Source organism: Dicentrarchus labrax, unplaced genomic scaffold, assembly GCF_905237075.1.
Source record: "Dicentrarchus labrax unplaced genomic scaffold, dlabrax2021, whole genome shotgun sequence".
Taxonomy (NCBI): domain Eukaryota; kingdom Metazoa; phylum Chordata; class Actinopteri; family Moronidae; genus Dicentrarchus; species Dicentrarchus labrax.
Genome location: NW_026136714.1, coordinates 14,832,296 through 14,856,493, shown reverse-complemented (window position 1 = coordinate 14,856,493; position 24,198 = coordinate 14,832,296). Strand labels below are relative to the sequence as shown.

At 41.7% G+C, this 24,198-nt stretch overlaps 1 protein-coding gene across 3 annotated transcripts in view; it reads right to left on the bottom strand.

Annotated features, from left to right (window-relative positions):
- Positions 1–67: 67 nt before the first annotated feature.
- The window catches only part of cltcl1 (clathrin, heavy chain-like 1), a 31,408-nt gene continuing 7,277 nt past the window's right edge, over positions 68–24,198 (bottom strand). Inside the window, exons 2-32 of one of the 3 annotated variants that reach the window (XM_051423614.1) lie at positions 23,484–23,691; positions 21,155–21,423; positions 18,333–18,494; positions 17,388–17,501; positions 17,121–17,294; positions 16,809–17,006; positions 16,329–16,529; positions 15,969–16,121; positions 15,592–15,714; positions 15,004–15,141; positions 14,734–14,898; positions 14,424–14,604; positions 14,130–14,293; positions 13,899–14,024; positions 13,642–13,784; positions 12,260–12,494; positions 12,045–12,167; positions 11,805–11,950; positions 11,525–11,708; positions 10,903–11,095; positions 10,633–10,790; positions 10,365–10,529; positions 9,018–9,293; positions 8,022–8,171; positions 7,795–7,926; positions 7,583–7,693; positions 6,923–7,093; positions 6,469–6,690; positions 5,852–5,878; positions 2,876–2,951; positions 68–2,012 (exon numbers count right to left, since the gene is read on the bottom strand). In XM_051423614.1, coding sequence (XP_051279574.1) covers positions 1,771–2,012; positions 2,876–2,951; positions 5,852–5,878; positions 6,469–6,690; positions 6,923–7,093; positions 7,583–7,693; positions 7,795–7,926; positions 8,022–8,171; positions 9,018–9,293; positions 10,365–10,529; positions 10,633–10,790; positions 10,903–11,095; positions 11,525–11,708; positions 11,805–11,950; positions 12,045–12,167; positions 12,260–12,494; positions 13,642–13,784; positions 13,899–14,024; positions 14,130–14,293; positions 14,424–14,604; positions 14,734–14,898; positions 15,004–15,141; positions 15,592–15,714; positions 15,969–16,121; positions 16,329–16,529; positions 16,809–17,006; positions 17,121–17,294; positions 17,388–17,501; positions 18,333–18,494; positions 21,155–21,423; positions 23,484–23,691 — 5,130 coding nt within the window. In that variant the 3' untranslated portion in view covers positions 68–1,770. Of the gene's footprint in view, positions 2,013–2,875; positions 2,952–5,709; positions 5,787–5,851; positions 5,879–6,468; positions 6,691–6,922; positions 7,094–7,582; positions 7,694–7,794; positions 7,927–8,021; positions 8,172–9,017; positions 9,294–10,364; positions 10,530–10,632; positions 10,791–10,902; positions 11,096–11,524; positions 11,709–11,804; positions 11,951–12,044; positions 12,168–12,259; positions 12,495–13,641; positions 13,785–13,898; positions 14,025–14,129; positions 14,294–14,423; positions 14,605–14,733; positions 14,899–15,003; positions 15,142–15,591; positions 15,715–15,968; positions 16,122–16,328; positions 16,530–16,808; positions 17,007–17,120; positions 17,295–17,387; positions 17,502–18,332; positions 18,495–21,154; positions 21,424–23,483; positions 23,692–24,198 lie in introns of those variants that run through there. The other 2 variants (XM_051423615.1, XR_007887543.1) reach the window with 2 other exon arrangements.

Genomic DNA, 24,198 nt, shown 5'->3' with positions numbered 1-24,198 from the left:
CTCCACCATCAACAAAAAGAGCTTGTAAATCTTTCTCTTGATGGTAAAAACAAATGCACAAACAACACTGTGTGTAAACTTTATTCCTCTTTCTGTATGCATGACTTGTGCAGATAAACGGAGTGCTTCGTGTGCAGCTCAGGCTTTTGTTTTGCTCTCCTCTTCAAAAAAGTTGACACCACAGTGGGACAGAGCTCTGTGTATCAAACAGGGACTGTCGGACAGCACAGGAAGTAAACCACCAATCCACTACACTGTCACTTTGAGCAGCTTTGCCTCAAGACTTTGCCATTTATTAACCTGCTGTTTTTGCATTTTGTCCTTTTCTTACAAAAATCATTATGCTTTTAAGACTACAACAACACACTATAGACAATACATACGGTATTTCATAATATTTGACTTCTTTGATTAGTTAGGTATTTCAATATATCTTAAATTATACACTGTTTTCAGTACAATAATTTTTTTTTTTTTTTTTGAACCAACTGGCACCAGGATGTGAGCTAATGTTCCCCATGTGTTTTCATCTCAAGTCTGTTGGCGCTTCATCGTCGTTTTCTGTTAGTTGGGTGAGAGAGTTTCATTGAACATCACTTGTTTTTGACACAACATTAGTAATACTTGATATACTTGAGTGTAACATGAAAATTGTGCTCCTGGTTGCAGCTTTATAGTTTGGCAGCACATGCACAGACTACAGCATATAGCATTTTTTTTTTATTTCACCTTCTTTCTTTTTTACTTTCTGTCTTTCTTTCTTTCGCCTTTTTGTCACAATCATCCTGAAACTCCTGAAAGTCCGGTATCAGAGTCCGTAAAGTCGACTGACAAGGAGGTCAAACCGCTCTGACCCAGCAACAAGGTTGTGGCTGCAAGGGAGTGGACATTACATAGTGTGTCTCTTGGTTTGGTGACGTATTCCTCAAAGGCTTTAGAGGCTACACACACGCACACACACACACACACGCACGCACACACACACACACACACACACACACACACACTCAACCACACACGCACACACACATATCACACATATACAGACAGTACCGTAACCTCATAAACAAGTGTTCTTAGTCCGTATACAGCAAACACTTTGTACCTGTTGTGAAAGGACAAACAAAACTATTGCACAGTAACTGTCTTTCTAATCAGAGCATGAGACAGTCGTGAAATTAAACGTTAACAAATGAGCCCGTTTTTTTGCCACCTCCTCAAAGTGTATAAGGCCGTAGCAGTGCTTTAGGAGGGAGGGGGGGACGCACACATGCCCCTCTACTCCTCAGTAACAAAGTCTCTTCCTCATCAGTGCTGAATCTCTTGAAAAAAAAAAGAAAAAAGCTGCTCTATGGTTAATAAAGTCTACATGGAACAGCAACAGGACAGAGTGGTTTGGTGTCACTAATGTTATCTTCGGTATGTTAATTCCTCTAGGAGCTGAGAGGTGACTTCATGCTGTGTAGATCAGTGACGCAGTTATAACTTCCAAGTGGAAACAAGAGGGGGGAGAGGTGGCGAGGGGGAGGGGTCAAACAGCCTTGATGCTGTCCTGAAGTGTGTGTGTGAGTGTGCATGTGTTTGGAGAAAGTAGAGATGTTTCTATTGCAGTTTCAGTGAACTTGGGTGGAGTCTAATTGGGAATGAAGGTCCTGGTGAGTTTCAGGGGGTCTCCGTGCCGCCAGTTGAGACCCAGAGCATCACGGTTCAGTGTGGTTCAGGTGTGAGTGTATGTGGGGGAGAGAGGGTAGAGGGAGGCGGGCCAGGCCTCTACATGCTGAAGCCATACGCGGCGGGCTGAGCAGGGTAGCCCGCAGCAGCGGCAGGCTGAGTAGGGTAGACTGCGGCAGCGGGCTGAGCAGGGTAGACCGCGGCGGCGGGCTGCGCAGGGTAGCCTGCGGCGGTGGGCTGAGCAGGGTAGCCTGCGGCGGCAGCAGGGGGGTAGCCATAGCCCGGGTACGCTGGCTGAGGAGCAACTGGAGCAGGCGAGGAAGTCAACATCAGCTGCTGGCCTGATAATACAAACACACACATACACACACAGGGTTACATGTTACATTCAAAACTGAATCAAATATCTTTGTCATTGATACTCGATAGTACTACGATAGTTAAAGGATCAGTGTGTAAGACTTAGTGGCATCTAGTGGTGAAATATTATATTGCAACCAACTAAATACCACTCGCCTTCACAAAACCCACAAAAAACAGCCCTTATCTACAGCCAGTGTTTGGTTAGTAGATAAAAAAAATGACCAATTCTAAGGCAACAAAACACAACAAACCTATATTCAGCTGATAATACACTAATTACAACATAGCTATCAATATTATATTCCGTTTGTGACAATAAATCCTCCTAAGTGTTACACACTGAACCTTTAAATAACACAGTTGCTGCTGGTTTCAGATTATAACATCAGAAACAGCTGTCTCCGTTAATTGTGGGCAAACCAGCCAGGAAGGCATCATTCATTCTTTGTAATATTGTAAAATGTAAAATTATGTTATTTTATTCCTGGGTGTAAAATCAAGGCAAAGACGGCATCTGAGAAAAATAACACCTGACACAAGATTGTAAATGTCAGTGACAAATCTGTTCTCTGTCAGTTTTCATCTGGAAAAGACAATAACAGTTCTATAACTGTTGCCCAAAACTTCAAAACAACAAGTTTGACCACAACATGGAGAAAGATTTACTTGTGTGCTTCAACTTTCAGTAAACTGCTTTACCATTACCTTCATCCAATCAGTATACATTTAGTTGATGTTGAATGTTAAGAGACGCAGACACATAGATCACATCTTGCTGTTTTCACAATTTAGGAACCACAATCATCTGTCGCTCATGGTGACGTGCTGCCTGTGAACCTACCAAACACCATCGGCTGAGGCTCTGTCACCTCGTCTTCAGTTTTCCTTTGGCTTTCTGCCTCCTCCAGTTTGTCCACCTGAGGGCAACAAAGAAAGGAGGACAGATCAGACGTGGATCACTCGCACACTCTACAAAATATAAGAAAGTCTGATTTCATACATTGTAGGTATCCTGCCAAAGGTAACTACGGAAACTCCAGCTTTTCAGGCTGTTTAAACTTAAATTAAAGCAAAGATTTTAAATGCATATTTCAACATGTGTCCTGATCACATTGATAGTAAACAATGTCAGCTGTCAGTGAAAAAGAAAATGTTCTAAGTAAAAGATTTTTGCTGGACACCTACAATGTAGTGATCACAGAGATGTACCAGTTTTATTTAAATGACAATTGCTTATTTGATGTACTACAAGAGACCATAAACTATAAGGCTTCAGCTGTAAGACTACACTTCAGTTTTTATTTCATATGAAACAAATAAATACTGATTAATATGACACAGTAGATCTATCATACCCACTTCTGAAAGACAAAACTACACACAGTACTTCACAGTGCAGCTATGGTTACCTAAGAGAAGATGCCATGCAGGTTTGGTGAGAATTTCTAAAACAGCTTCCAGTACAAATGTTAAGTCAACAATTAAAGGATCTGTTCACCCAAATCACAAAAAACAAAAGACACACCCCAGTGGTAAACCCCAACTCAACAGAATTCAGTTTTATTTATGCTGCTCAAAGCACTGAAGAAAATTACATTTTTAAAAAATGCATCTTTCCAGATACAATGTCTTTGTTCATTGTCAAATAACTCACAGACCTAGAGTTTCTAAAATGTGATTTTATTGTTTTGAGCACCAGAAACAAAAGTAGATTGACATCGATGGGAAGGGACAGCCAAAACTACATCATGGCTACATACTGCTGGGGAGAAATGTTCTGTTGTTTGTGATTTGTGTGAACTAACCCTTTAACAAAGAAAAATTATAGTGGGATTCAAGGTTAAAGAAATATTACATTGTGTATTAAGTAAAGGAGAAGCTATAATACATGCCTATATGCTGATGCTACATTTCCAGCCATTCACAGTTAAATAAATGACCATCACAGCTTCCACATGCATCCCATTCATGGCTGTAAGCAGACCCTCCTCACAGATTTTCATTGCGTGTTTTTTCTGGACTGAAATCAAGCTACATATTAGAAGCTCACAGGATAAGCTCATCTTTGCCAGGCATACAGTTTTTGCGCAGTGAGTTGGTCATAGTGCCAGTTTTCCTAGTTGCTAAGTGCAAAGAAATAATCAGGCATTGTGCTTTAACTGTTGAGGCAGCTGAATACAAAAAGGTTTCTGATGTAAGTGGAGATCAGTTCAAACAACGTTTTCAGCTCAATTAATGTAGAATTGAAAAAAATCAGTTGAGTCATAATTTCAAGAAACGAAGAGAAACGTTTGTACAAAAGAGTGAAGAGGTTAACCAAGCACTTTTATGTTTATGACTATAAAATATTATATAGATTGTGAATGAGGAATTATTTCTGAAATGAATATTTGAAATACTGTATGCATCTAATTAAAATGGATGTCATTTTAGGAGATAAAACAATACATAACTTGCTGCCTGTTGATCACCTACAGTAAGATAGAGCCCACAACGTCTAAAAACATCTGTGCTGTCTCTTGGTATGTGTTCAGCTACTTGCACTGACCGGCTACTAGATTCAACCTCTAAATTGTCTGATGTCTGATTGGCTGAAATAAACTTTCCCCGGAGGCAGAAAAAAGGGTTGTGATAACCTTGTAGCCCTACGCTCATCTGACAAATGTTCGAAACTAAAACATGTTAACCTGGAGTTAGAAACATGGGGATGCATCTATCAAGTCTGGAGTGGCTCGCTCTCACCCGCATTCATTACTGGACTTTGGAGAGCATTAGCCAGGTGGAAAGATCACCATGTTTCTTGTATCCTACTATATTTAACCATAACATCAGTCTTGTGATTTTGCTTCTGCACAACTGCAATTGTCATTGTCATGATTTTTTTTTTAAATAAGTTAAAAATGCCACTTAACGCTAGATGCAGCCCCAAGAGAGAGAAAGTTAGAGGGTGAGAGCTAACTGTTAGGCCAGGACAGGCTAATCCTGGTCCCGAAGAGCAAGATGGTGCACAGGCTTTGGCTCCAGCCGTCAACACAGTGTTTAAAGTTACTGTAGGGGCTCTCGACTGGTCCAAGACTATTTCTTTAGACCACATTATACCTCCTAGATTTAGTGAAGTCTGTTGAACCAGAGATCATTAACATGCTGGCAAGTTCGAGGTCTGCAGAACATACATTGTAACCTAACAAATTGGTGCAAATGTTCACATCAGCAGCATCCTGAACTGTTGCATATTTACATAAAAGCAGAAGCTAATTATACTTTCATTGTTAACAGGTAGCAGATATATTCCTTTTTAAAGTGGTTCTTAAACCTTTAAAGTCATGAACTTTTGCAAAAGGGTTGAATAATTTTATATATCTAATCAGAACACAACATTTTTTGTCCAAAGTCTCACATTACAATAAGTTATTTCTGCATTTAGTGTGTAGCTTTTTTTGTTTGCACTGACAGTCAACAAAAAAGAGCAGTGCTTATATATTCATATTTTGATGAATTTGTTTCTGCTTCACAGCTGAAAGCCTTTATTTGAAAATGAAAATTCAACAACCCATACCAAAGAGACAGTAATGTTCCCCAGGAGGATAATTTAGAAACTGCTTCCAGTAGATAATCTCAGAATTTATTAAAAACATGTTGTGTTGGTGCTGAAGAGGAACAAAAGCCTGCACATACTACTACAGCTCTCCAGGACCAGAGCTAGTTAGGCCGTACTCAGTCTACAGTCCATGCTAGGTTCCTACATCAGAAACCTAAGAGATAAGTTACAACAAAAACAGACAGAACACATAAGAGAAATAAAAAGAGGGCCAGAGACCGTCACCTTCGCTGCAAACTCATCAACCTGGAAAAGAACCCAAAGAGATGACCCCAAGTGACCTCACATGTCTACAGGTCAAGATTTTAGGACATCATTATGACCAGGCGGAGTTCACTAGCAAATATACTTTACGACTAGGGATGCACCGATTTATTGGCTGAACATTAGTATCAGAAGCTTATCTTTGTAGATTACTTTGTTACCCGGCACAAAAGGGCTAATAAATAACAAAAACACAGCGGTATCAGCCAAATTGTTATTTTAAACACTGGTATTGGCCAAGAATTTCCCAATCAATGCATCCCTATTTACCACAATTAATTAATAAAAGCCTTCCTCTCAATCTTCTCGTCTCAGCATGTCTGTGTAAACTAAAAGTTGTTCGTATGACCTGTATTTCAATACCAGAGATATTACAGACTGTCGTTCACTTCTCACCCATCGGGACAAGTTTCTACAGGAAATTAAACAATCTAAGAAAAATAAACCAATTTTAGTACACAGCAAAAATTTTAAACTTGTTTCCTCTAAAAATATAAATAACTAAACCTACTTTTATGTTAAATCAAATATCAAAAATAGCTCTTTGCACTGTTCTTCAGTGGAGTACTGACCTTTGAGAGGTACTCTCTCATGACCTGGATGAAGTACGGCATGGCAAAGTCCATGATGTTGTGCCTCCAGGCCAGCTCCAGCACCACGTCGGGGTGCAGCAGGTCATAGGAGGCGAACAGACAGGCGGCAAAACACTCCTTCCTGCCCTCCTCCAGGAACCACTGGAGCAGAGTCTCTGCCAGCTCTGCATCCTTAGACTCTGCAGCATACAGCATGGCATCCTGGGAAAGGCAGAAAGTGGTTGAGTGGTTTATTGACTCATTATGAGAAATATGAAATCCTTGATACAAGTTTGAGAAGTTGTCTGAACAATCATTTCTGACACTGACACACTGTTAGTTGGTCCATGTATCTATAGTATGTTCAGATACTATATAACAAACAGTGCCACCTATTGGAAGATGGAGGTACATTTAATTTTCTCAAATACTGTTGATTAAAGTTAACTCTCACCTTGTAGAGTTTGTCTTTCTTGCAGAGCTCTACACTCTGTCTCCAGCGGTTGTTGCCCTTGTACAGGTAAGCAGCAATACGTCTGAACTCAATCAGTTCATGTTTCTCTAACCTCTGTGCCAGGCCAATGGTATCAAAGTTGTCATAGGCATCGATGGATGCTCTCAGGCCCTGTGGATAACACACAGAGTGAAAAAGTATTTCATCACAGACCAAAAGGAAGACTAGGGATACCTGAACCACTTAGTTTCTTTTAACTGGACCTCAGCAGTGCCACCTAGTGACCACAGAAGCTGGGTATATTTAATATTACTTACAATTACTATTTCAAATGTCATTATGCAGGGGATAAACAAAATAATGTCTACACTTACTAAGAAAGGATTTAACTCTGAAACAGATTCAAAACACAAACATTGCTACATACATACATACACATACAAGATGAAAGTTTTTTAAAACAAATATGACTAACGCAGCTCCATAGAAGACAAATCAACGGTGCTCTACCTGTGAAAGAACAGGAAGAGAACAGCCCAAAAACCTCTACAACATGCTGAATGCTGAACACAGATGAAACTCGAGTTACCGGGAAAGATTTACTCCCTTTTTATCAAGTGTTTACATTATTTTGTCCACTTATCGACCTCAGTAACAGACCTGGTAGTCTTCCTCCTCTGTCAGCAGGTTGTTGAGGGCTTCGTTGACGGACTTGTTGTTGTGATTCTGGACAGATCTCAGGTAAGGCTTCACCAACTTCAGCTGGTTCACCTGATCAAGCAAAAACAACCCATGTCATGTCAACCGTCTACTAGACATGAAGAAAAATACAAAAGGTTCGATTCATAGAGGTTGACCTCGTCGCTGGTTACCTTGCTGAAAAAGTTGACAGCTCTGCTGTGGTCCAGCCGTGGAGACAGAATGGTCAGCAGGTCATTCAGTAAGAGAGGTTTGTAATCCAGGTAGAAGAAAAGGGATTTATAGTACAGCTCAACGTTGGCAACCTGAGGAGAAAAAAAACATACATACACAGATCAGAAAAGGTGAGCGTGTTTTGAGAAGGTAAATACATTGTTCAGCCAGAAACACTTCTGTTTACCTTAGCAATAATGTCTTTGAACAGCCCTTCTTTCCACGCATCTGTCGGATGAGACATCATTGTGAGGACAGCGTTGTCATACTCCTCATATTTATCGTAAAGGAAAACCAGCTCTGCCCATAAATGGGACTGCTCTGCAGCGCGAAGGACCTGGCAAACACAGAGAACACAGAACAATGTCAAGATCAATCAGGTTTCAAATTGAAGCACTCCTTCATGACTGTCTAAGTTTTGTTTGGTTAAATTCATGGACTCCAATGTGGTGTATTCGGGGTAAAACATGGCATTTATTTATACAGCGCCTTTTCTCAAAATCTTAAAGTGCCTTCGAGAGGCAGAAAAACACCTAACAAGATCTGATAAACAGCCACAGAAATAACAAATGAAGACTAACAGGATACCAAACTTTCTGTTTTTAACTCATCAGATCAAGATACACATTTTCTATCACTCCTACACTGGGACCAACATATATCTTTGGGTTTTTAATCAAAATGTGTGGATCTGAGGAATATTGACCAAAGCAGGTACTACATTTAAAATAAACACTATCTTTTTTCTTTCAGGGCAACAATTACTTGAAAGCTCTCAAAGAAAGATTTCAAAGTTTTTAGGAATTCAACCTTTTGATTTGAACAGTTTAAAAATGGTAAAATAACGTCTAATCATCACAAGACAACAGCAATATGTCAGCTAGAAAAAAACAACTCAAGGAATCTTCTGTGCGCAATATTACTTTCCTTCCAGGGTGCTGATGAGAAGCAGAAATCTTTGCATCGTAATAAATCAAAAAGGAGCTCATGGCACACAAACAGGCTCCTCCTTTGTGATGAACTCTTTGATTTATTACAAAATATATAATTGTCTCCACACACACACACACACACACACACACACACACACACACACACACACACACACACACACACACACACACACACACACACACACACACACACACACACACACACACACACACACACACACACACTCTACCTTTGGGATGTTCACTCTGGACCAGAAGAGCTCCAGGTGCTCCCTCATCTTCTGAGGTTTGAACTTTGAGTAGAGGATGGCGAGCTCGGTGAACATGCCCATGTGAGCCCGCTCCAGACCCAGCGCAGCCTCCAGCAGAGCAATGAGTTCCTCAAAGTACCCACGGTCCTGATAGTAGCTGATCAGGTCCTCCAGCTCATCAGCGTGGATCACTATGTGAAGGCCACAGATTTGTGCCAGCCGAAACTCCTCACCATCCACACACGCAAAACACACCTGGTGATGATGGGAGGTAAGAGAGGAGAGTTACTAAGAACAAACAAAAACAATATAAGAAAAATACTAGTTCCTATGGCTCAATGTATTTTCTTATAAGCCCTTTAAGATGTGCATCTCTGTAAGTAAATCTGATGACAATTTTACACATTTCTCTCATAAACATTTCTGTAACACTTCCAACAAGTCTGAAGTGAATGTCGTAACAAAAAGGCTACCGCAACACAACATTATATACAGAGAGAGAGAAATTAAATGCATGTTTTGTTCCCCCTCTTAAGATCACAGTGTAATCTATAATTGAATTATCATCTCTTATGCATGGATAAAATTATACAGTGAAATACGGTGAGGATATTCCTGAAATATTTAGTCCATATTCTAATAAATGAGCATCTACAATTATACTGCATGGTAAAATTTGTATGTAAATTTAAATTTGTGTATGTATCTTCACATCAACAGATAAAAAGCTTATTAGGAGCCTGTGAGGCTCTAACTGTGCTTCTGTGGCTAATCCTTTCTCACATTATGTGGGATGGCAGGTACTGATAGACAAACATCCTCATGTTTATGACTTATGAAAGTTTACGCCACTGGAAAAAAAAAGTTTTATGATTGCATAGTTGGTGATTTGAGAGTTAAAAATATAGAGCTATACCCATTCAATTGAAATTTAATCACCTGAAACAACAGACTTTGTTTACTTTTCCAGGCATTATTGAGGGCCAAGTTGTATGTATCAGATATCCCAGTAGTAATTTCAACTTGGATGTTGACAAGAATGGTATTTATTTATTAAGCTACAAACTGGTAATTACAGTAACTCCCACTACATATGAATGCGGCATAGTTACAGTTGTTGAATGCTAACAGAATAACTGTGCTATCTTTTTTTCAATGGTGAGGTCCTCAAATTAGCCAATATAGTCTTAGATACTAACTTATCTTAGAATATGCTGTATCCTATTTAAGCATTTTAGACTGATAAAAACTTCTATTATGAAAAATAAAGAATCCCAGTGATCAATTTTTAGGCAAAGGCTGGTTGAACAGTTGTGTGCCAGTTACCTCCTTCCATGTCCGTGTGCTGTTGGCTTTCCTGGCACTGTCCACGGCCGCCTGGTACTCTCCAAGGTGGACTAGTGTTGATGCAAGGCGAGCAAAGTTGGACACGTTGTTGTACAAGAGCTTGGCTGCTTCATACATACCCTCTTCATAACATCTATCGCCCACCTGGAGAAGGAGAAGGAGAGAAATTAGCAGATAGATACGCAGTTACTGGTAAGTAACAGCTACACAATCCTATTAACACTACAGATGTGATGTTCTTTTGTACCTGCTGTATGTGGGCATTGTTGGGCCCACTGACAAACTCTTCCAGCTCAGCCAGACGGTTTGTTTTAGCTAAAGCAAAGATCAGCTCCGTCTCCACGTAAGACTCTCTGGCTTTTTTTCGTGCCATCTGGAGGAACTTAACCAAGTCTTCCCAGTTATCTGCAAAAAATGCAAACAACACCTTAAAGATCAACTCAGATCAATCACAACAAAGACAATCAATGCGAGCTGCTGATGTGAAGCTGTGTCGTGCTGCAAAGCAAAAGCTTACCGTTCTTGCTGGCTGCATTGACCACCTCCATGTACGCTGAAGGGTCAACAGCTTTAATATACGAGTCAATGGCTTCCTTGACCAGGTCTCTTTGCAGCTGAGCTCTGGCTAACTGACTCCACACTGCAGGCTCATTACAGCGCTCAGCAAACTCATAAGCACGATCCAAGTTCCCTATGTGCTCTATTAAAACCTATGAATGAGGAGAGAGGTGCATTATATGGTCTGACATACAGGTTCTTCCAGTGACCACACAGAAAACACCTGGAATAAAAGCTGTTCATTTCCAGGAATAAACAGGAGTAATCATTCCCTAAACAGCAAATAAGATCAGAACACTGATACCAGCATCAATTACCGACACAGATTCTAATTACTTGTAGTACTAGTATTGGCAAATTAATTTGTCTGTTTTGGATACCAAGATCAATAATGGCCTGAATATTGGGATTAAAAAATTCCTCTGCTAAAAATGATTGTAGTAAGGAGGAGAAAAAGAGAAAGACAATAAACATTTAAAACACAACTTGTTGCTAGACTAGGAAATCCATAAACATAACTGATACACATATCAATAATACACTTGTATACACTCACTCAAGCAGTAATATAATTATTTTACCTGTATGGCAGAGGTGTTCACGTCGAACTTCTTAAAAATGGCAAAAGCTTCTTCAAAGAGCTCGTTGCTGATGGCAATATTAGCGATGTCTGGAGCATCATAGTTGTCTAGCCTGTTAATGTACTCCATCACACGAGTGCGATCTGCCTTGATGGCCGTCAAAATCAGCAGGTTCTGGAGGTTTCTGGAAAAATATCCAGTACAGGGACGATTATTTAAATGACAAAAATAATTGTTGGTAAATGATTGTGATGCCTAACAGGCTGTATGCCTGCGGTACCTGTGCTCACTGAAGACAGAGTTATCAAGTACAATCTTCTCCAGCAGCTCAATCAGCTCGTTGGGCAGGTCTGCAGTCATGAAGGCCTTGACTGTGACTGACACCTCCTCTGGGTCCTGAGTCTCCGACAGGGCTGTCTGCACCACCTGAGATGAGAAAAAAACATGAGAGAACAAAAATAAACATGGAGAAATCCCTCATTCACAGTCACTTCAGGAGCAGAGCTGAAGGACACCCAACCTGGTCGATGAGTTGTCTTCTGAAGGGGTTGTTTTCTTCTAGCACGTTCGCCCAAAGCTCTGGGTCTTTCCGTCGTACCAGATATCGCGCCTCACTCTTGAATAACGAGTTCTCGTTGCACACCTGAGAAGGAAAGATATAAAGTGATTAAAGATTTATCTATTGTAGGATTATGTCAATGATCATCTAAATGCTGTATCATGTGATCTACACACTTTGATTAGCTCCAGGTCGCACTGTCCTCTCTCATACGCCACACAGGCCAGGTGGGGGTCTCTCTTCTCGCAGTATTTTCCGACCACGGCGCTGTCGTAGAACGGGTTCTCCTTCAGGAAGCGCTCAGGTGTGTTGTTGCTGTCAATGTAGATCTTGGCCAGTGCATTGTGGGTAGCTGGCTCCTCGCATCCTTCATGGATACGGGACTCCAGCCATGGCAACAGAAGTTTCAACCTGTGAAGATAAAACACATAAAATAAAACACATAACCAGAAAAAAATATCAGCATTTAGAATAAGCTTTTAACCTGCTTGCGCATGCCTGTAGTTTTCTTGTAGTGTAATGCACAGTCACAAAACTAGATGGCAGTGTTGTGCATTGAGCAGTGTTATTCATTCAAAGTATTCATGTTTACACTTTCTCACATTCACATTTTCTGATACAGAAAGAGGATTTGCACTGGATGGAAATAGCTTCAATAAATGAGGAACAGTTTATCCGTCTAGCAATACTGATGGATTCACACAAACAAAACAGTAGGAAAACAGTTATTTTGAAAAGTTCAGAGATAATCGACATTGGAAGCATTAAATAAAAATATTTATTCCATCATCAAAAACAGCCAAGCACATTTTTCATATTTTTTTATATGTATATTTCAGTCCCTTCTGTTTGTGTGTGCACGTTTTGGTGGTTTATGGACATCAGATGGTATTATAAATATTTAAATTTCTGCAAGCAAGGTCCTTATATGTGCTAAGTTTATTTCTGTTGATCCTCACAAGATTATTTTTCAAGTCAGTATTTATTTTTTTACTTTTGTAATCCCTGGTCTTTTCTTTAACTGGTCCAAAATGTACGGTATGAAGTGGTTCAAGCACACAAACACGTCTTTCAGTGTAAATGTAGCCTATGTAACCACTAGAACTAGTTATATTTTTAAAGAGGATTAATTGAACAGCTATTAGGTATCTACTAGGGGCGTAAATCACCAGTTTCATCATGATACAATATCATATTGATTCTTTGGACAACAATATGGTATTTGCCAATAAAACAAAGTCTGCCACGATACAATTTTGAATCGATTCGATTCAAGGGAATTCAATCAACAGGAGACAATATTATATATCCCCATTAACACAATCAGTTACATTTATCGATGTTGTTGTTTCGATATATTGGATAGTTAAACATATATTGATATACTGATCCAGATTGATGTATCGTTATACATCTAGCAGCCACAGAGACACAAATTCTATTTTTGCAAGAGGTACCGAGCCACTTTGACACACAGTTTGCACCCAATAAACAAAAAGAAGCAACTATGCAAGATAATAACATAGTATTAACAAATAGTGGAATCATTTAGTCTTACCTGTTCCTCTTCTCTACTTCCTCCACTAGCTCATCAGTGGAAAACTGCCCTCTGACCACCATTATCAGGTTCTTAATGACATCCTCAGCACAGTCTACATCCAACAGACCACCTATCACCACTGGTAAACGACTGGGGTTCACCTGAAAACAAATGCAACAAATTCTAAATGAAGATGTCAACATGGAACCCAAATAAGGTTTGGATTAAGCAGTAACCAATTACATATAAAGTCTCAGCTGTGGTCCTGATCTTACTTTCTGTACGTAGATTTCAATGTATTTCTGCAGATTGTTGCGGTAGAGGTAGAGCACCAGGTCATGGACGAAGTCAAAGCGATCACACACGATGATAAGAGGAAGTTGGTCTGTTAGCTTGGCCTCCTACAAAAGGAAAAAAACATGAGATCAAATTGAATGAAATGGATAAAATATCTCCCAGTTGCTACTGAATGATGAAATCAATCATTAACACTCAGATCTTTTTACCTTGAGGAAGTTTTTAACCCTCTCCGGGTCATAGCAGTTGCTCTCTCTGCAGATTCTCTCCACTTCTTTGATCTGGCCAGTTTTACAGGCAGCCTGGATGTACTTAAAGTGAACATCAGGCTCCTGGCTGAAATTCACAATCGACCCAAGGAAGTAAAACAAGCCTTGAATAGAGAAACAGCAGAAAGGTCAGCTCAATCTATGATGACTTAAAGTCTGCACAAAAATGGCAAAATTGCTCACTTAACATGACCAAAGTCTGCACTCAAACCCCCACTCATGAGTGACACCTACCCTCGTAACTCTTGAAGGATTCAAAGAGCTCCACTAATGACTGAGTCCCCAGCTGCTCATGATACTTAGACGCTACCTGGACACACAGCTGCAGGTTCTGCCTGATGTTGGCCGACAACATGGCCCTTAAACACTCCAAAGAGTCCTCTACTGATAAAGAGCCAAAGAAGTTCACCAGCCACTAAAAGGAGAATGAGAAAAAGGAAAGAAGGACAATTAAGCAAAGAAAAAAGACAAGAGAAACACGCGAGGAGGAAAGGCTCCTGAGAAAGCGACATTCACAGGTGTGATCAAACATCCACAGGCATACCTCAGGGTTGAGCAGATGTGTGTGCACTACGGCTCGTTTGATATCATACAGGTCGGTGTAGTGTTCAAGAGCTCTCTGCAGCAGACCTGCCTTCTCACACAGCTGTGCAACGTGGGCACGGTCATAGTGGGTGAACATCTGGTTCCCCAGGATCGCATCTGCTACCTAAAAAAAGTCCACACACACATGAACACACAAGTCATGTTTAATATCATGAAGGGAGAAGTTGCTTTCTGTAATCAGGACAGTCATTTTAGTCTAAACGTTCACCTGGGGGGCGTGTATGAGGTTCATCTCAAGCAGACGTGTCTGTAAGTGTCCTTCGGCTGGGCGGTTGTTCTTCAGAGCATCCAACAGGAAGGAGGTGCACTGCTGGATCAGGTTGCCCTCCATGAACACATCTACGATCTACCAAAAGGGCAAGAGAAATAAAAACAAAGAACATGAAAACATGGAACAAGTATGGAAAAAAAAATAATTCCTACCATCTGTGAGAGATGATTTGAGTTAGCATGCAAGGTAAGATTACAGTCACACACGATTAGGAATCACAGGCCAGATGTTTCTGCTCTGTTTAGACACAAATAAAAATGGGCGGGCACATCAAGCATCAAGTTTTCTGGTTGAGATTTGGACTGAGCAGAGTGATGATGTGGCTTTAAAAGGGAGTGGGGGGTGGGGGGGTCACTGACTCAGTGAATTCCTGGCATTGCTGGCACATCTGGAATAACAGAGATCCTACACTGGGCACTTTGTATGTTTGCGTGAACGTGTGAGGTTAAATACACAGATTTAAAAGAGAGGGCATGCATAGGACTAACATTGTATGTAAGGTGGTCGTGTTGGTGTGTGCGTTACCTGGTTGATGTTGGCCAGTGGCTCCTCATCCTGGACCAGCATCTGAGCAAACTGCAGCCCCTGGTCTGGATTGACACGCATCACATTTCTCAGCAAAAACACCCAGTCTGGGGTGTAGCCCACCTACAAAGGTACAGTGGTTTAAAATGTAGTTCTCAATGACATTTACACACATATAGTATTATATTCTGTTCTCAAAGTTACAATAAATATTGTATCACTACATGTTTCCATCTTAATGTTACACACATTTTAAAAAAGCGTGCAGAAACTGTGAATCACTTGCACTGACCCATTAGTATTGAGTGGTGTTTTCATATACCGGTATGTGCTGAATAAATATGTGTTCATTTGTTCTAGTGTTGTTAAGTGATTACCTTTTTAGCATACAACACTATCTTCTGGAACTGGCCGGTCTCAGCGAAGCACTGTATGACCTTGTTGGGGACGTTAGCTCTGAGGTACACACTAAGAGCGAGGGTGGGGTCAGAGGCCTTCACCAGGTCTCCCAGCTCCTCCGAGCACTCCAACTACAACACATACAATCACAGCAGTGAGTTAATGAGCACTGTATAGCTGACAGTTAAGAACTTTAGCGAAAGTTAAGTGTTCGCTAACAACCCACATCACTCTTACCATTGTCACTTTCAAAATCTATTTCTGAGAGTCTACTGTATATCTGCGGATCAGCCCAAGCATATGAAAGCTGCCTTGTTGTTCTAATCCTCCAGTCCTACCTTGTCCTCCTTCAGCCATTTCTCCAGTAGCTGCTTGCGACCCTGCTGCAAGACGGGCCTGCACAGCTCCAGAGATTCAAACTTGTTGAGCTGGCCCTGGTCCAACAGAATACCAAAGTACTGCAACAGTGGTGAGGCCTGACCTGGCTGGGCCGGGACACTCTGAAACTTCCGGATGGTCTCTGCTGTCCGCAGGATACCCTGAAGGGAGGAAAGACGAGGAAGAATGGAGGAATTATGGGTATAACGGAAAAAACAAGACACAACAAGTAATTCCATTAAATCTTCTAAACTAAGACAGGAATAGGATTTGCAGTGCCTATAAAAAATATGAACCACATCCTTTGGATTCTTCTATTTTTTACAACACTGAATCACAGAGGGCGTAACTTTTTTTGAACCTAGAATTGTTTTAGATTTTTTGCCAGCGCACCTGGTGCGTATTAGGAAACTACAAGGTAGCGGGAAATACAGGCTTACCTTGGGTGCTGATGCAGCAACCTTTGCAGCCTCCGAATAACTTCCCTGAGAAAACAGAGTGTTAAATTTCCTGGCAAAAATCTCCTCAGCCCCAGCAAGGTTTGACCTCACAGCCATCCTCAAGGCTAGATCAGGGTTCTGCAGGACGTTGGTGGCATAATTGACAATGTTTTCCTCTTCAACGCACACTGACAAGACCTATAAAAGGAAAGAATAGATACACATGTAAAGTAGATGAATGAGGTAAAGCAGCCATGAAAGGAAACAATTTAACAATAATTACGTATTTCCGGTTTGGTTCTGGTTTCTCACCTGTCCCTTCTTGTTGACCCCAATAATTCCCGAGGTGGCTTCATGTGGGGCGGTCACAAAGATGGTCTCTGCACTGATTCGGTTCATGTAGATACACACTCCAGACTCCAGGTCATACAGGTGAATGTAACCGTACTTTGTGATCAAATATATGACACCGTGCTTACTACCAATCTGAGGGAAATGATAACAAAAAGAGAATTTGAAGAATTCAGCGGTCACCTTTAGTTTACACAAAACTAATAAGTAGCAGGGGTCTTTCCTTACCTGCATAGCTACTGGAAAGTCTGTCTGGGCCTCTGGAGGGAAAAACACATCCACTGCTTTCTTTGCAAATGGCTGGTTTCCTGTAGCTGGCTGACCAACTTCAATGATGTGCAACTGGAAGAAGAAAGCCCACATAAAGAACTGACCACAGACAACCACAGTAAAATAAATATGAAGATGAAGCACAGCAGAGAGACGATGCACTTTTTTAATGTCAATATTTTGGAGCTATTATGGTGAGCAAAAAGCATCACGGTTGTTTCTCCTATGATCTTAAAGGTTATATACATATATGATTCTAAACACTAATATAGCAGCAAACAATTATATGCTATGTAAAGATATGGTGGAGTAATGGCACCCTGAGTGGACACTCCTTTGCAAATGTGGCAGAAACTGAAACTGCTGTTTTTCTTATCTACGTTGGTGAATTAAGGATTAAGGAAATGTTGGAACAGTGGAAAGACTAACAAAGACAGTTTCTGTGACTTTTGTTTCTCTCCACTTTGAATACAGTTGTAATGTTGCAATCATATGCGAAGTGTTTCTAGTTAAACAAAAGGTCTAGTTCTGTCCCGTACTTTAACAGGTGCCACGTAACCTAAATTGACGCCATTGCAGCCCTTTTCACAAATACTTTCACATCTGTTTATTTCGAACAAATCAGTGTTGGTGATTGTTAGAAAGACAGTGGAAAGGGAGTTTTATGTTGTTTTTGTCCAGTTTGAAGTGTGTTTTACAATGATTTGCTCGGTAAAATTGCTGGCCTTGACAATGGTCTGTACGGCCGAAGCGCCCAGTTGTTATGGTCTGAGATGCTGGTGCTCTAGTGAGACAGATCGTAGATATAACCTAAAACACAACGCAATTCAGAGCTCTTTGTTCAGAGACTAAATACACTGATAGCATCGTGAGTGAAATTCCTGTGTACAACGGGGCCCTCACCTTTCCCCCAGCCTGTGAGCGCACAGCAAAGCAGAAAAGCGTGGAGGGTTTGGCATTTCCCTCCACTTTGAACTCCCCAAAGGCAGCAGCGTGCCCCTCGATGGGCTGGGACACTTTCCTGTCAACTGAATAGAGCTGCATCGCCCCCACCACACGATTTTGCTGCAGAACAAAGAGACACAACAAGAGTGTAAGAAATGATTGATGCATTTAAGTCAGTAACACCACCGCGTTAATCCAATGAATCAACGATGGTTCTAGGTTCGAGTTTAAGAAATCCTCACACTGGAAACGTTCGTTACATTACAGTAATATGTCATAAACAGTATGGATACAATATATGTTATATGTTATATTAGTAGGTAGTAGGTATGTTGATTAGGTTTATGTATTTGATTAGTTGTGGTTAAAGACATAGTTCTGCATTTAGGGAAATACTCTGTGGAGGTGGGTGTGGTTTGCACTCAGCTGCAGAGGAGAGAGCTCTGGGGAAGGCTTGTGAGAGCAGCGCCAGGTGAGTTGATTGTCTCAGCTGATACGCATGAACTAATCACTCTCACCTCTTTTAAGGCAGTAGTGTGCTGGACCTTGAGGCTCGACACATGACAGAGGAGACACAACTGGAGCAGACCTGTATCGACTTCAGGAAGCAGGCTCAGTTGTGTGTTTATTGTGTGTGCAGCAGTCAAAAGAATAAAGTCGTCTTGTTCAACAATCCCTGTGGTTGGTCTATGTGCTGGGAGAACCCTTGTTAGTAGCGAGTCCTGCTACACTGGCACCCAACGCACCTCAGCACACAGGATGACAGACCTGCAGCAGCCTCCACCGCTGGTGGCATGGCTGGGATAGATGTTGGGGGAGGTTGTTGCAATGTACTGAGAGCAGGCAGCGGTGAACAGGCAGCACCTGGAGGCACTCCACGACCAGGCGAGGAAGCAGAACCAGCTGCTTGCAAGTCTGCTGGCCCGGTCAGGGACACAGTCGCCATCGCCTCCACCTCCCTCCTTCTCCGATATCACCATGCACAAGATGACAACAGCTGATGACCCCCAAACATTCCTGGAGATGTTTGAGGCAACGGCGAAGGCATGTGATTGGCCGGCGGCGGAGTGGGCCGTGCGTCTGTTTCCCCTACTGTCAGGGGAATCCCAGACTGCGGCCTGCCAGCTTCTTCTCGGGGGAGTTTAAAAACATCAGAAGAGCTATCCTTGACCGGAACGCCACATTGGGACCTACCGACCGCCCCTTTGTCTACGCTCAGCAGCTGAAGGACGCTGCTTCCAGGTGGCTGCAGCCAGGGGAATCCGCCAGCGAGGGGCAGATGCTGGAGCAGGTGGTATTGGAGCAGTTTGTGGAGGGGCTCCCGACCGGGACCTTGGCGTGGGTGCGCTGTCACAGACCAGCAAATATGGAGGCCGCCATCACCCTAGTGGAGGATCATCTGGCGGTCCAGAGTAGGGACCAGGCTCCAGAGAGGCGACCCTCCGAAACCCACCCGACCAATACCGGCACCCCGCAAGAAACCCACACCGCCACCTACCCATCATCAGGACACATTCACTCAGCCTTCCCCTTTGCCTCACTCTAACACTCCCTCTGTTTTCTCCCCATCTCGGGGTCCAGTCACTACAGGCGCTGCTCTAGACCCACAGAGGGTTCCTCAGATGTTGGGGCAGGAGTGTTGGAGGTGTGGGCAGCCTGGACACTTTCGCAGGGAGTGCCCGCTCATGGAGGTCAGCCAGGTGATCCGGGTTGCTAGCCCACAACACCCTCCCCCGGTCCAGGAGGGACATACAGCGTTCCGGTAAAGATTCAAGGGGGTATACATCAGGCAATGGTGGATTCAGGCTGTATGCAGTCTATAATTCAGCAAAACCTGGTTTGACCCGGGGCTTTGGTTGAGGCATCGTGGGTGGATATTAGTTCAACAATCCCTGTGGTTGGTCTATGTGCTGGGAGAACCCTCGTTAGTAGCGTCTTGCTACATACTCTTATGCGCTCTCTCTAAGAGTTAGACAAGAAGATACTGCAGCCTGGAGTCTCTGCTGGTTACTGGAAAACTCGGTAACTAAAGAAATGTGATATAACACCATAATTAGTGAACTTTGGAGTTGGTGGTATGTGTATTTTGTTACCCTTGGAAAGAGCCAGCTAGCTGTTTCCCTCTATTTGAGCTCTTCATGCTAAGCTAAGCTAACCGCCTTCTGGTTCCAGCTTCATATTAACAATACAGACATGAGTGTGGTATCAATATTATCACGTAACTCTCAGCGTAATAAGCTTATTTCCCAAAATGTTAACTATTATATGCAGTAAGCAAAGCTGTGTGTGTGCGCGTGTGTGTGCGCGCGTGTGCGTGCGTGCGTACGTGATGTGTATTTCACACTAGTTTGGTTTATGAGTGTTACAGTCAGTGAAACTCCAAAACAATGACTGACTCTCCTCTTCTCCCTCTTCTTTCAATCATTAAACATCCACTCTGTCCCTTCCTGCTCTACATCATCTGTTATGTTTCAGTATAGACTGACTCACACTAACTCACACAACTCAGCAAGCATAAAACAGTGATTTGATGCTACCTGTTAACACTCAGTCTTGCACTGATCACAATTTTACGTGATGTGTTCACAGAGCAAGTAAGATGAAAGTTTTAAAATTGTAGAGATAAATGTATCTTAGTGTGTACTTTTTGTCCTATGAGGATGTAGATAAGGGGATCAGAGAGTGATAAATCATACTAATTCCTCTGCAAGATATTTCTCTGTCATGTTCACTTCCACTGTGGGAGGTATGAGTAAACATGTTCATGTGTCTTTTCATACCTGTGCAGAAATCCCTATCAGCAGCAGCCACTTCTGTTGTTCGTCAGTTCTGTAGTTGATGATCTGACATCCCGCCAGACTGGCGTGCCGATCGAATACTTTGGTAGGTTGGGAATCCCCCTCCATGCTCCAGTGATAGACGGCCAAATCAGTCACCAGGGCAACAGTGTTCACCGATATCCACTTCCAGAACATGACCTCCTCTGTCATAGTGTGAGCCTTCACCTTACTCTTCATCTCAATGTTGAAGATCTGCAGCGTCTTGGCAGCTGAGGGGAGGTAAAGAACCCGAGGGGAGGCAAGTGAGACACGTATCAGAGCTATCAGTAGGTTTAAAGTAGAGCTGGGTAATGTAACCTCTCACCAAAATCATAATATCACACATTTAGCTTGATGATAAATGAATGATATCTGGTAACAAAATACCACTGAATGTACTACCTGTATGGACTTCTATTAAATGACTACTGAAAGTCTGTATCACATTTTCTGATGAAATGTTTTTTTTGCATATAACTATTTATATTGCTATTCTTTTCTCATAAAGTTAAACTGCTTTCAACCTATTTTAGATTCATGTATTAAAAGCAATTTTGGCAGACTGACTGTAAACACAAACAAAAACTCCCAACACTACAGTCTCACTGACCACCCATAAATCTTAATTTAAGAGGATAGTTCACAACTGCACACAGTGAGGAAATAACCTAAAGAATTAAGCAAAATTTACTCTGTTACTGATTTCCTGAAATGCAGTCTGGTATCTGTGGATTTTCACTGTTCACGGCCTATATCTTGTGATGTTTAGACACATATATAGGTTTGGTATTGTGCGTCCCAAAAGCTATTTTATTTTTGGCACCATGTAACTGTTACTCTGAATAACACACAGACCTCTATATGAACAGGTCAAAATGGACGTACTTTAAAAAGGACTTTTTGTAGCATGTTTTATGGATTATTTAAAGTAACAAACAGAGACAGAGGTGATGGTGTTGAATTTCACATTCACCTCCACTGTAATGGGGGAAAATGCACTGATACCACTAGAGGACAGAGGAAGTCTGTTTTCTTCTCTGGTTAAGGGTGTTTTATAGGCCAAGGAAGCACCGCTCTGTACACAGTAACCTGGCTGATACTTCCTGGGTGCAGCTGACCTCTGGCTTCACAAGCAGACGGCAGCTTTAAGATAAATTACAGAATAAACCTTGAGATACCACAGGTTCGGCTAGAGTACTAAAATATTGTATGAAGAGCTATACATGACCAATAACAACATTTACCAATAAAGTTACAGAGAAACAAACAGGTGAGGTAATGCATGATTCAGGTGTATACTGGAGCTGTTATAGATATAATGATACATTAATGGCACCCCTTTTATGCAGCAAAGAGAGATCTGAATGTTGATATGGCACACGCTCACACAGGCGTGCAAAGACACACGGCGCCCCAACTCTTTTCAGTGTGCAATATCTGATGATGCATACCACACATACCCTCTACCAGCATAAAACAGATCATGCTAACACATGTATAGTTCTCATAAAAGTAGGATAAGTGCCAGCAGGTTTGGTCAGAGTAGGAGTGTGACACTGAGGCAATATATTGGCAGTAGAAGTAATTTCTAAACAGTTGTCTGTCCTTTGATTGATCAGTGGTCAAAATAGCTCTGCGTACTTGATAGGGGTATGTGGGACGCCTTTATGAGAGAGACATGGCTACTGTATCATCACAACAGAGCGCTAGACGGGTAGACAGACAGAAAGCAACTCACCGTCTGAGAAATGACAGAAAGCAAGGGAGAAAAAGCGAAAAGAGAAAGTGTCAATCAGGTAAGAATAAGAAGACAAAGATAGACCAGCAGGAAAGGGCAAATAGGGTCATATAATCCTCAGAGGAAGGGGGAGGAGGGAGAGAGAGAAGCATTATAGGCAAATCATCCTGATCAGCGCTTGTGTTTGTGCTCTGAGGGCTAGATTCAGTGGCAGAAAATCAATTTGCACGACCAATTTAGTACATTCGGGCAATAGAACTGAGTGCACTCTACATATTTACAGCATTGACAGAGCATTAGTCATTGCATGACCGGTGGCATTCCCACCGTAATACTAGTGGATGGCTAAATCTGTTTAAACTAGAGACAAATAAACAGTGTGAATGCCATGCAGACTTCACTCTGGGAATTTAAACAACAATAATAACCTCAGCGCTTGGTATGAAGCCACTAACAATACCAGCAAAGTGTTTTTTGTTTCTTACAACAACACAGTATTTCTAACAGTGGTGTGGCTGCCTGAATGTGTTGCCGAATGTGTCATGCTCTTACCTTTCAGGGCGATGACCTTGCTGGCAGGGTTCATGATGGCACTGTCGGCAGAGATCGGCCTCCTGATTGGGTTGGTGGGATCGGACATGTCCACGATCACCACCTGGTTCTGCTCACCCACCTTCTCTCTGATGCAGATGAACTTGTCCGACTCCATGGTCAGATAGCTGAACCCAATGTTGGCTGGGTTCACACCCATGTTCTGCAACTGGAAATATTAAAACAAAAAACAGCAACATGAGAATCTTTACCCGAATCTTTACTTTAACCATATTTAGCAATTAAAAGCAGTATAAGGCTGAATAAATTGTTGATACTAGTGTATAAACAGTTAATGAATTATTGATAACATCGCTGTAACTATATTTAAAGCCATCTACATTTTGGAAAATACTAATAATCTCATGTCTATATGGTAAATATGAAGCTACAGTCAGCAGCCAGTTAGCTTAGCTTAGCATAAAGACTGGAAGCAGGAGGAAACTCTGACCAATAGTAACAAAATTCAACAAACAGCACCTGTAAAGCTCACTAACTGACATGTTGTATCTATATTGTTTGATTACTAAAAACACAAACAGAATATAAAAATGACAATTTACTGGTCTGTGCCGTAACTTCCTTGAGTCTTGTCTGGTTGCCTGGCAACTCCAAGTCCGGCACAAAACCTCCCCATTAAATTGCGAATTGTCATTTTTGTCTTTTTTTAAAAAAA